The sequence below is a fragment of the Crocodylus siamensis genome, chromosome 8 (assembly GCF_052110815.1).
Source record: "Crocodylus siamensis isolate JL-2025a chromosome 8, ASM5211081v1, whole genome shotgun sequence".
Classification (NCBI taxonomy): Eukaryota; Metazoa; Chordata; order Crocodylia; family Crocodylidae; genus Crocodylus; species Crocodylus siamensis.
In genome coordinates, this window is record NC_143402.1 from 44,253,734 (window position 1) to 44,266,660 (window position 12,927).

Consider the following 12,927-nt stretch of genomic DNA (forward strand, 5'->3'; position numbering starts at 1 on the left):
TAATGTCCATACAAAGGAGAAAACAGATGAGGAAAGGAGGAGGATGAAAGGGCAGTGGATAAACTGCTTTAATGGGGTCACTGCCTGGCCTACTGCCCCAACCAGGAGAAACAGTAGCATTCCTTGGATTGGAATTTGACTATTGGAACGAGCCAAGCTGGTTCATCCAGCACAAAGTGGGGAGCTATTGGGGTGCGAGCCCCATTGGGTGAGCAGGACAGGTTCAACAGATCTGTGCTCATACTCCAGAAAAAACACTGCTCTTAAAAAGGTTTCCCAGATCACCTTGTGACTAGTGTATCATTGATCATTAGGTGTGTTAGGCCAGGGGCTAGAGGCCACAAGAGTTGGGTTCCAGCCCTGGCTGCAAACCTAAAAAGTCGAGATGAGCAAAGGAAGGGGAAAGCAAATGTAGTTTCCCTACTTCACAGAGAGGAAGCTGAGGCACAGACAGATTTAAGATATGCCGGTGCTGCTTCTGTAGTGCTCTCAAGCATGCCAGAGACAGAGATCTCCTGGGGATACCCTTATCACAAAGATGAGCATTGGTGGAGCATGAGCAGGTGGGCACCTCCCTGGGAGTGCTACAGGAGCAACACAGACACATCCTAACTGACTTGACCCAAACCACAGAAGGAGTCAGTGCCAAAGCCAGGAACAGAACCCAAGTCTCCTGACTCTCAGTCTGGTGCCTGGCTTGAACCTGAAAACAAGACAGACAGAGAGCTCCAAAAACTGGCAGGTACCATTCATCCGCAGAACAAATGTGGCACAGATCATAGTAGTCTAGTTCCCACTGCTGGTGCCCCACTTCAAAGCCCATTCATTCTCCAAGGCCCAATCAGTCCTTAGGCCTTCTGCAGACAGTGCTAAAATGAAAGCCAGTTAGTATAAATCAATGCCAGCCCCTCTTCACTAGGTACATAGCTGCATTAATTCATTGTATATCAGTAACCAGCAGGATATAGGTATCCAGATTCCAGTAATCTACATGTTCCTCAGATGTACACCAGGGACTATACCATGTGGCAGGGCTGTCTAACTGGTGGCCTGCAGGCTGCATGCAGCCTGTCAGAGGTCTCCCGCATCCTGCCAGGCTGTATCTGGGTCTCTGGGCTCCGCCCCCCTCTTCTGGCTTCCACTTTCTGCCCCTGCCTCAGGTGCAGCTTGCAGGGCTGGAGGAGACCATGGCCTAGGGCAACAACAGCCAGAGAACTGAGGGTGAGGCTGGGGTGCCCATGCTGCAGTGCAGCAGTGGAGGTACCCATGTGGCCCACAGCTCATGTTGTTGCAGCCTACACAGCATATGGCCCTACTGATGCAGCCCCAACAGCTTAGACGTTGGGCAGCCCTGCCATATTAAAAGGAAATGACAAACCAGTCAAAACCAATCAAAAAAGTTCTAACGTCGATTGGCTGGTAAACTGTGTAATAAGAAATAACAACCCACATGATTTAGAATGCATTACCTGAGGTGCTTACCAAGCAATAGTAATAATTCATGACTAAATTTGTGGCTGTTATGTCAAGGAGGAAAGGGTGGTATTAGGTATGAAGCAAAGACCCAAATGCTGCTAAACCTTCAGGATTCAATAACACAAGAAATGGTGTGTGTGTGTGTGTGTGTGTGTGTGTGTGTGTGTGTGTGTGAGAAATTTTGAGTGTGTCTTCTGTTAAAAGTCTGCGTGTTTCTTTAGACAAGCCACGTTTGGAAAGTACTGCATCTTATCTTACTTTAGGATTCCCAACACCATTTATATATATGTATATATTTTTATATATATATTCTAACGTAATAAAAGCCGTAGTCTGTCTGTCTGTCTGTCCGTAACACTCTGGGCCAACTGCACGTGCCGCCAAGAGGGCACGTGCTGATTGGGTGGGTGGCCTGGGCTGCACGGGCCAAAGTTTGAGCTGCTGCTGGGGAAGTTCGGCGGTAGGGAACGTGCCTTGGCTGCTGGAGCAGCAGGGCTGCCCCCCAGAACAGCCAGCAGGGAGGGGGAAGCAGCAGGCAAGGAGGGAGGGAGGGGAGGGGAGGGGAGGCAGACAGGAGCCAGGCGGATGCAAAGCAACAGGGAGAGGGGTAGAGTGGAGCTGGATGGGGCAGGGCACAGCTCCCAAAGGCAGACAAAGGAAAAAAACTTGGGGGAGCTGAGCATGTGTGTGCGCGCCCCTGCACCCCACCCCAGGCAGGAACGTCTGTGGGGGGAGAGAAGGAGTGCAGCTGGGAGCGGGCAGGGATCGGGAGAGAGCTGAGCCGAGCCAAGCCGGAATCGGTGCCCACTGCACCCGTGCAACTGCCCCTTCCCCTGCACCCAGGGCTGTTGCCTGGCACAGCCCCTGCAAAACAGCTGCCACGCAGCCCCACACCAGTCCTGGCTGCCTCCCCACGCTACTTGTGGGGGGGGGGGGGCGGGGGCAGAACCCGGGGCCAGAGTGGGGCCAACCTCAGCTGCACTGGAGGGAACGAAGCCCCTGCACCCAGCCCGCCCTGGGGTGTCCCTGGGAAGAGCCGGGTGTAGCCTGGTGGCTCCTCCAGAGGCATGGCACGGAGGAGCCTGGCGGGGGGCGGGGCATGGGTGGGTGCAGCTGGGGCTGGGGCTGGGCTCTGCCTGCTCCCTGCCTGTGCACCCTGCTCCCACCTTTGACAGTGGCACAGCGTCATGTGCGTCCCACTGGACAGGCTGGGCAGCAAGGCACACAGCTCCATGCTGCTCTCAAAGCAGCAGCAGTGAGGTGCGGAGGCAGGGAGTAGACAGAGCCCAGCCCACCCCTGCAGCTGCCCTTGCCTCATGCACAGACTTGGCTGATGTGTCCCCCCCAACCCTTGGCTCCCCAGCGCTATGCCTCCAGGCTGCACTGGGCTGCACTGGGCTCTTCCCAGGGGCTGGTGGGGCAGGCACATGGGTCCTGGGGGCTCTGACCTGGAAGTGCAGCCAAGGCTGGCCCTGCCCTGGCCCCTGGCTCTGGGCCCCCCTCGGCGGAGAGGCAGTTTGCGCTGGTGCAGGGCTGGAGGGCAGTGGTTTCATAGGGGTCTCCAACACCAGGCAACAACCCTGGGCACGGGGAAAGGGGCGGCCAAATGGGCCCAGTGGGCCCCAATCCCGATCCCAAGCCTGGCTCTGCTCCGGTCCCAGTCCCCCTCCCCCTGCAGACGTTTCTGCCTGGGGGTGGGGTGCAGGCTCCACACCTCTCCCCCCAATTCTTTTTCTCCCTTTGCGTGTGCATGCATGCTTTCATGTCTCTTATGGTAGAAGGGAGAGTGTGTTTGTGTCTGTCCATTTGCAGAAAGTGAGTAGTGTGCATACCCATCTGCATGGGTGTCTGCTTGTGCGTGTGCATGCGCATGTGTGCACATGTTCATGAGACGGAGAGTGTGTTTGTGTCTGTGTGTCCATGTGCAGAGTGAGTGAGAGTGCACGCCCATCTGTGTGTGTGCATGCATGTGTCTGTGTGTGCATGCATGCATGCATGTGCGTGCGTGTATGCATGTGTCTGTTCATAGCAGGAGGGAAAGTGTGTTTGTGTCTGTGTGTCCATATGCAGAGAGTGAGTGAATACAGTGTGTGCCCGTCTGTGTGCATACATCTGTTTGTGTGTGCATGCATGTGTCAATGCATGTCTGTGCATGAGTGTGCATGCATGTATCTGTGTTCATGGCAGGGAGAGTGTGTTTGTGTCTGTGTCCATGTGCAGATAGTGAGTGAGTAGTGCATGTCCATCTGTGTGTGTGCATGCATGTGTCTGTGTGTTTGCATATGTGCATGTGTGTGCATGCATGTATGCGTGTGTTCATGGCAGGAGGGACAGTGTGTTTGTGTCTGTGTGTCCATGTACAGAGAGTGAGAGTAGTGTGTGCTTGTCTGTATGCATGCCTGTGTGTGTGTGTCTGTGGCTGTGTGTTTGGCCACAGCGAGAGAGAGGGAGCAGGGAGCAAGGAGAAGAGGTGGGCACGTGGCTCCCCCACACCCAGCCTCCCTGCCAGCATCAGGAGGGGAAGGGGCCCTACCTCCCTCCCCCTGCAGCCCAGCTCCCGTAGGGGTAGGGGCCTCCAATTTTGTGTTTGCCCAGGGCCCCAGTGCACATTAATCCACCTCAGTGCGTGGCTGGACATGGAGTGGGGGGGAGGGGAGAGGTAGTGCGAGGCCGGATGTGGAGTGGTGCAGGGCTGGGCCGGGAAGCCAGACGCAGCAGCAGGATGGGGGGGAGTTGGCATGGGTCCGGATGCAGAGCGGTGGCAGCATGGGACAGTAGGTGGTGGCGGTGGCTGTTTATATTCTCCTCTACTCATATGTGTACAGACATTTGCGGAGGTTAGAGGGAAGTTTGATCTCATTAAAAATGGCCACCCAATCTAATGTAGTTCGTCCCAATATGGACCTTACACTTAGATCCCTAGTTAGATGCATCTAAGTGTGAAATGTACAGAAATCCCAGGAAGGTTAGACTGATCTAAAAATGTCCAATCTAAGTTACCCCGACCCAGGAGGTAGTCTAATTTAGACTGGTTTGGCCATTTTTAGACTGATCTAACTTTCCCAAACTTCTGTACAGGTCTCAGTGCAGCCCCAGGGCTGGGAAAGCCTAGCCACTGGTCCCAGCCCCAGTCCTGTGCTTTTCCTACCTGCCTGTCTGGCACCAAGCTGTTTTTAGCTCTCTGACCCCTCACTCCTTCCCTTCTGCAGACCAGCCAGCCCCCCTCCTCGCCCACAAGCCCCACATCCCATAAGCTGCTCCTGGTGCCAGTTTTATCAGTGTTTGCCGATGCCAGGAGTTGAGGAAATAAGTCCCAGTCGGGAGAGAAGTGGGAGGGTTATGAGGTAGATTCACCGGGGAGGGCGGCGGGGCAAAAAAGAGCACTTGGTCCCCCATAAGCCGTCCCACAGGCTACATGATCCCACCAAATCCTCCCGGACCCTACCAACCGGCCACAAACCCTGCCTACTCCCCCAATTCCCTTGTGGATGCTGCCTAACCCCCAATCCCTCCTGCAGACCCTGCCTGTGGGCCTTGCCATCACCATGGAAGGTGCCACTCAGCCGGGTGCTGAGCCCAGCCCCAGCCCCTGCAAGCAGCACTGCCTGGGCTGTGCCAGCCAAGAACCGAGCCCAGCCCCAGCCCCTGCAAGCGGCACTGTGTCACATATTCACTCCCCCAGGTGTCCGGTCTATAGTGAGGGCTCATCATATTTTTGATCCAAAAAATTAGATCAACTTATATATCAGTTCTATGAAACTCCTAACTTTTTGAATAAAAAAAATGGGTTAACTTCTACACTGTGCTGACCTGTACACTGTGAAATATGGTACTTCATTCTTAATCCAATCTCATGATGTCCATCCAGGTGCTTGACTAATTTTTAAATGGCAATAATGAAAACTACCTGTGGATCCAGTTTTTCTTTGTCAACAGCACCTGTTGTTGCCTAATATTGCAATGATTTGACTTTCAGCCATTATCACTAGAAGCTTTTATTGTGAAATGAAAGCTGGAGTCTTTTTAAAGCTGATGAGGTTCCTCACAGTACCCTGGCAGACTGCACAAAACAAGCTTGGTGCTATCTCTTCTTACCCAGATGCTGGAGATTGGAGAACACTATTCTAAAACACTTCTCACTGTTACATTTGTTTTAATGCAAACAATAGTAACAGAGGCTGCAGGGAATTATTTGCGTATTGAGGTTCTGGTGACTCAGTCCCTGATCTTGTGATTATGAAGTCATAGCCCCTACATTAAATCATTTCCTTTTATCTTACTGCTGCTGGATCTGTTACGCCTTGTAATGTCTTGATATGTACCAGCACTTTTTTAGCATGGGCACATTTAGTAAAAGATGGGCATGCGGCTTATTCAGTCTCAGAGTGTTAAGCAGTTTGTTGTGAAGCTCAAAAATATACCAAGCTCATCTGGTTTTAGCTTACACCCAAAACAGGAAACAGCTGGGTTTCACTTAAATTTTATTTTGAGTCCATTAGATTTGGATGATACCAGAGACTGAAACAATTACAATTTGGATCATGCCCAGTAGATGTGTGCTTAGCTGGGCTCAATAATTTAGGGGCAGTTATTCAACTGCTCAAAGGCTTCCTTACACTACTCCAGCAGGTTCCAGGGACCTTAAAGCAGGTAGAAGCATTACCTAAGCAATATCTTCAGTGCAGGACAGTTGGTTCAGATGCAGGGATTAGAATCCAGATCAGTCTTTTGCCCCCAAATACAGAAGTGTTTAGATTTCAACATTCAAGTGGACTGCAAAATGAAGAAACGGGCCTCTCTTTTCATAACTAAAGATGCCTTTCCTAGCTGTGAGCAGCATCTGTGTCAGTTAGCTTCCTCCTTCAATGCAGAAGTGAAATACTGAGCAAAATAGTTCTAAAATGCATATGACTTCTGCAGGTTCTTCAGTACCTTGCAGCTCACTCAGTGGTGCATGACACTACATACCTCTTTGGAGGAAAGTGGGGGAAAAGTCATCAGAAGCTAAAGATGCATAGATTATCACATCAAATGAACAAGAGTTCATGTTCTGTACCAAAGTTTCCAGTTCCTAATCCTAATCCATCAGAGTCTTAGTTCAGGCCCCCTCTTCCTAGGATACTCATACAAAGTAAGGGCAGTGTCTACTTTGTGACAGACTAGAAATAACCTTGCTGGAGAATAACGGCCTGCTTGGACTAAAATAGGATTGCATTTGTTTGTACATCACTTATTCCCTACTCCATCAAAAGCAAACACAGCCCTTGCCTCCACCATTTTATAAAGGAGCACAATCCGGAGTTAGCTCCCTTTGCATTGTCACAAATCCCTCCCTGGATGGGTCTGAGAAATCTGATAAATTGGGTGTACAATTAAAGGAAGTTATCTTCCCAACCCCACCCAACTCCATCCTCATTCACTGTTAGCTAAGAAGTCCCAGCAACAGCAGGTCTACAACTTAAGCACCACCCCCCACCCCCAATCAACAGAACACACTGGCTGATCTCACAAACTCACCTGAAAACTCTGGGGCTGCATTCAGCATGGTTGAGAAGCAAAGGAAACCCAGCAGTACTCCCAGACCTGAGATTTTAGCTCCAGCAAGCAGCCAAGACACAGCCATCATGTAGCTGGTCTCAGTTTTCCTCTTGCCTGGGTCCCAGAGCCACTGTGACTCCCGTCTGGGTGGGTTGATGCTGGCGCTATACCTCAGAGGCTCCTATTGTCCATTAACAATGGGTTGGTTCTTTGCACTGCTGGAACTACTAGGAGAGTGTGTGTGTGTGTGTGTGTGTGTGCGCGCGTGTGTGTGTGTTGCGAGTTTTTGCAATATTTTGAGCCTGTATTTTCTTATAAAGATGCAAAGCCATTTTAAACCGTGACTAAAAAAGATTAAATAATCACAACTTCCATCTCAGCAAATGTCCGGTCATTCACCATTTTATACTGAATGGAACACTGCCAGGGAACTGCCTGCCACCAATGAGACATTTGCCACAGAAAACAGCAAAACATCCACCCTTCATCACATGCACAAGTGCCCACAATCACACAATCATTTACTAGGAGAAGGTGGTTAGATTCTCAACAGGAGGAGGAAAGCTGTGTAGCTGGTGTCCCTGACTTTCCAACAGAATTATAGTCACAGATGCTTTGCCAGCACTCCCATGTCTGAGAAATCAGCAATTTACTCTGGGCATTTGATTAGCCCTTTCAGGGTAATCAAGACACATAAATATTTGGGAGAAAATCTGCAAAATGATGGGCTTAGAAATGGAAAGGGTTACAACACTGTCTCTTCCTTCAGCTGTGGAATTTGGATGCATCAAGAGGTGAAGGATTCTCTCACCCAGTAGTCTATATAGACCCATCTGGCAGGGTCTGAGGTCAGTGACAGAAAGACAAGGCACTAGTGCCAGGCAGAGGCAATGGCAATGCAAGTGATTATGAAAATGAGCTTGAAAATGAATACACTGGTAGCAGAGACTTTGTCTGGTAAATGTCAAGTGTGTGTAACCTGAAGGGGGGAGCACAGCTTGGAGGGAAGGGTGCGGAGGGAAGGCACCAGGAAGTCAGTCTGTGGGTGCACAGCTGGAATGCTGGTTGTGGTTGCAGCATCCCTGTCACCAGTTCTCTTAATAAAGACCCAGTATATTTCAGAATCATGGGGCCAAACTCTATCCTCCCCATTAGGAGCACAAGAAGTCTATGGCACAAAGTGTGACACTAGTCCACCTTGCTCAAGTCTTTGAAAAAGTATTAATACAAAAGTGCTTGGGTCCTCCTCTGTGCTGCCTTTTCGTGACACAGCCTTAAGGGTCAGATGATGGCGTGGTACAAAAGTGGATACATTAATGGATTTTCAGTGCAGAAGTCAGGAGCCGGGACAGCATGCAGGCTAAATTGCCCCTAGCTGACCCCAGCTGCCTGCATGTCCATGACTGTCTGTTGATAAGTAGCAGCTGTTTCAGCACTCACAAGGCTACTTAATAGAATGACTTCTTGTTTTGAGTTCCCCAGATTTAGTTCCTGCTTGCTTGTTCCTCGTTGCCCAGGCCCTGCTTGTTGGCTTCTTAACTTCATCCTTGTTCCTGGTTCCTGACTACCGACTTCTTATTCAAGATGGCAGCCTGGATGCCTAGACTGCCTTGCCAGCTCTGTGACCCACATGCTTCAGTCTATACTCCCTGTCTTTTGCCTCTGGGCACTCAGTTTATAGCTGGTATGGAGTGTCTCGCCTCTTGTGAGGTGCTGTGATTCATAGATTCGTAGGTGTTAGGGTTGGAAGGGACCTCAGTAGGTCATTGAGTCTGAGACCTTTTCGTCATACATCTGCTAATGCATGATAAAGTGCAGTTAGTCTTGTTGATCACTTTGTCACACTGGCGACTCCTTTTCATCTTGGAGTCAACTATGACTCCAAGATCCATTTCCACTGCTGGGCTGCTGAGACAGTCACCCCCAGCCTGTAAGTGTGTTACTCGTTCTTTTTGCCCAGGTGCAGCACTTTGCACTTGTCTTTGTTACACTGCATCCTGTTTTGTTCTGCCCATGTTTCCAACCTGTCCAGATCTGCCTGGATCTGTTTCCTACCCTCTGGAGTGTTAACTTTGCCCCATAATTTGGTATCATCTGAGAACTTGGACAGGGTGCTCTGCACACCCTTGTCCAAGTCACTGATGAAGACATTGAATAGCACCGGTCCAAGGACTGAGCCTTGCGGGACTCCACTTCCCACATCTTTTCAGGTCAATTACTGACCCATCTACCACCACTCTCAGGATGCAACCCCTAAGCCAATTTGCCACCCACCTGACTGCATAATCATCTACATCACAGCCTGTCAGTTTATTTAAGAGAATAGAATGAGATACTGTATCGAAGGCCTTCCTAAAGTCTAGGTAGACACATCTACCTCGACTCCTGCATCTAAGCATTTTGTGACCTGGTCAGAAAAAGAAACAAGGTTAGTCAGGCAAGATCTACCTGCATTGAACCTGTGCTGGTTTCCTTTCAGCATTACTTCCCCTGCTGGGTTCTCACAAATGTGATCCTTAATGATTTTTTCCAGTTTTCCCAGGGATAGAGGTGAGACTAACTGGCTTATAGTTTCCCAGTTTCTCCCTCATCTTGAAAATAGGGACCACACTGGCCCTTTTCCAATCCCCTGGGACCTGACCAGAGCACCATTAGTGCTTGAACAGCTGTGCCACCGGCTCTTCTATGACACTGGCCAATTCCTTCAGCACCCTTGGATGAAGTTCATCCAGGCTCACTGTTTTGAACACATCCAGCCTCTCCCAGTGCCCCTTCACTAAGTCTGCGCTAATGGTTGGTGGGCTGGTGTCCCTCCTGTGTCTATCTATGATCCAATTGGGAGATTTGTCTTGGTCTGTGTCTATGAATATGGATGCAAAAGCTCATTCAAGAGCTCAGCTTTGTCCCCCCTCGCTGTCACCAATTATCCTAGTTTGTCTTGTAAGGGTCCTATGCTACCCTGTGCCTTCCTTTTACTTCCTATATACCTGAAGAAGGACTTTTTGTTGTCCTTAATTTTTGTCACCAGCCTAAATTCTAATCCTGCTTTGGCATTTCTAACTGATTCCCTGCAAGTGCAAGCCAGGGAGGTATAATTCTCCTTGGTAGCTACCGCCTGTTTCCACAGCCTCTATATCTCTTTCTTTGCCCTTAGGCTTTCCTGGATTTCCCTGTTCAGCCAAGAGGGCTTCTTGGCCACTTTGCCCCCTTTTTTGTACAATGGTATTTTCTTTTTCTTTGCCCATAGGATCACTCCCTTGAGGAACGACCACCCTTCCTGGACCCCCATTTCGCCAATGCTCTTGAGCTTTAACATCTCACTAACTAATCTACTGAGCACACTGAAGTTAGCCTTTCTGAAGTCTAGCACTTCAGCCCTGCTGGTTAGATTGCCCACCCTTCAATGAATGGTGAATTCAATCAATCAATGGTCACTATCCCCTAGGTTACCTTGTACCTGCAGATTCCCCAGCAGGTCATCCCCTGTAGCTAACACCAAGTCCAGCAAGACATTTTCCCTAGTGGAATCGCATACCTCCTGCATTCAGTGGAGGTCCTGTATGCAGGTCAAGAACTGACGTGAGCAAATAGATTTGGTTAACTGCTCCTCCCAGCAGATGTCAGGGTAATTTAGGTCACCCATGACAACTATATCTCTCCACCGTACAGCCTCTGAGAGCTGTCTGGAGAATTCCAGGTCTAGCTCATCCTCCTGGTGTGGCAGTCTATAGTAGATCCCACTACCAAGTCCCTTTCCCTCTGACCCCCTTGTATCCTGACCCACAGTACTCAGTTTGGCCCTCCTCTGAGCCCATCTTGATTATAGAGGATGTATATTGTTCCTTAACATAGAGAGCAACACCACCCTGGTTTTTCCCCACTCTATCCCATCTGTACAACCTGTAACCCTCAATGCCTACTGCCTAGTCATGAGTAGGGTCCTACAAGGTTTCAGTTAGTCCAACCAAGTCCAAGTTGTTGCAAATTAGTGATGATGCAAATTACCTTGAAACAAAGGCAGAAGCAGTGTCTTAGGTTTCGGGTGGTCACAGTTGCTTCCTGCTTTGGAAAATAAGATTTTGTTTTAAAAATTGGCTATAATTTGATATCTTCCATGTCTCAGGTATCCAGGTTGTAGCTTTATTGGTCTAGAGGAAAATGCAATCAGGACTCATAGTCAAGATGATATCTTCTGATGTTGTCTCGACTTTGAGTCTTGTTTGCTTTTTTCTCTAGACCAACACAGCTACAACCTAAAAGTCCACATCGATGCACAAGAATCTAGCTTCATGGAACCTTCTCCTGCCCGCGATCCAGCGCTGTGTGTGAAACATCCTCCTTTTCTTCTTGGGGCCGGCTCGCTGCTTTGCCTGGCTTGGAAAAGGACACTTCAGATTGGTGGAACATTTCCACCAATCAGGTAACAGCTGGGGCGGGGCTTGCCAGGAGCCTTGGGACCTGATTGAAGACTGTGCTTTGCAGGGCCAGCACACTTCAGGGGTGGGGCCTCCAGTGTAAATAAAAGCTGGGTGTGCTCAGCACAAGGGGGCAGATGCAGTGAGGGACTCAGGAAGAGCAGAGCCAAGAAAAGCTGGGGCGCTCTCCCCCAGCGGGCAACAGGCCCAAGGCTCCTGAAGCTACCACTGGAGGAGCAGCCTTAGGAGCGTTGCAAGACTGCTCTGGCTGGTGACAGCACATGGGGATGGTGCAGGGAGACCTGGCCCTGGGAGCAGTGTGAGACTGCTCAGCCCACCATGATGTGTGGTGCAGTGCAGGGAGAGCTTTGGTAGCCACAAGCGGTGGCTCGAACCTGCAACCCCGGCAGGGCCAGGGGGCCACACACTGTGCAGGGCAGCACACGGGGTAAGGGTTTTGGGGCTGCAGTGAGGCAGCTCAGGCCCCATCTCCCAGCAAGCGGCCAGGTCCCATGGTGCACAGGGCGGCGCACAGGCCTGAGCCTTGGGAGTCGGGGAGCAGTGGAGGCTGCTTGGGTTAGGCACCTGGCGTGAGGACGGCCAGCTGGAGCCTGAACGGCCCGGCCTGAGCTAAGAGAGCTCTCAATGCCAAGCCAGGGCATGGGGAAATAGTAGTGCTGCAGCGTGAGGCCCAGCGCCCAGGAGCAAGCAGCGGTGGTGCAGCTACTGAGGAGCTGAGTCCTCGTTGCTCAGAGCGGGGTACAAGGTGGGGAGGAACCCAGCGGTGTGGGAGAGGCCTGGAGAGGCGCTTCAGCAGAGGAGACCCCATCAAGCTGCACCCTCACCACCACCACCTGAGGGAACATGAATCATTGGGCCCTTGGGTCCCACAGGGGAAAGACGTTTGGGGTGGGCAAACCCAGAGAAGGGGCTCAGTGAGCAGCCCCCCACCTAGTCAAGGCCCTAAGGGAAGGGGCCCCTGGTGCTTCCTGGACACCCCTCACAAGGGACCCTATTGGAAGGAGGAGTATCTTTTGCTATGGGTCAGGGACTATATTAAGGAATAAATGTTATTAAGATTGTTCATGTTTGCGCCTTATATTTTGTAATTGAAATGTTGTATTGCAATGTTGCAAATAGCGTTATTTAGAGTTTGACCTTGGTTATTGGTTAATGTTTACTGTGTAAATATAGGTATATGATATTCAGTTTTATGTTTATGTATATTATAGCTTAATAAATTGTATATTGTTAAGAACTTTGGGCTTGGGCTAACTCAACAGAGGAAAGAGAGATCCACTCAAAATTCTGGCATCCCTCCAACAGCACCCCCGCCTGCCTACCCAACCCATCCTATTGAGAATAGGGCACACTCTTGGGTGTACGCAGGTTACTCTCTTCATGACCTACCCATTAACCAGAGCCATAATTGGGCACTTAAGCATCCTGGGAGACAGCCACATGCCAGGCAGCATCACCTGTGAAGCAGCAGCCATAT

At 50.4% G+C, this 12,927-nt stretch overlaps 1 protein-coding gene across 1 annotated transcript in view; it reads right to left on the minus strand.

The window, feature by feature from the left end:
• LOC149858366 (protein eva-1 homolog C-like) overlaps window positions 1-7,129 on the minus strand; it is a 51,239-nt gene extending 44,110 nt beyond the window's left edge. The window contains exon 1 of the mRNA XM_090060308.1: window positions 6,994-7,129. Coding sequence (XP_089916434.1) covers window positions 6,994-7,102 — 109 coding nt within the window. The 5' untranslated portion in view covers window positions 7,103-7,129. The remainder of the gene's footprint in view (window positions 1-6,993) is intronic.
• Window positions 7,130-12,927: the final 5,798 nt, after the last annotated feature.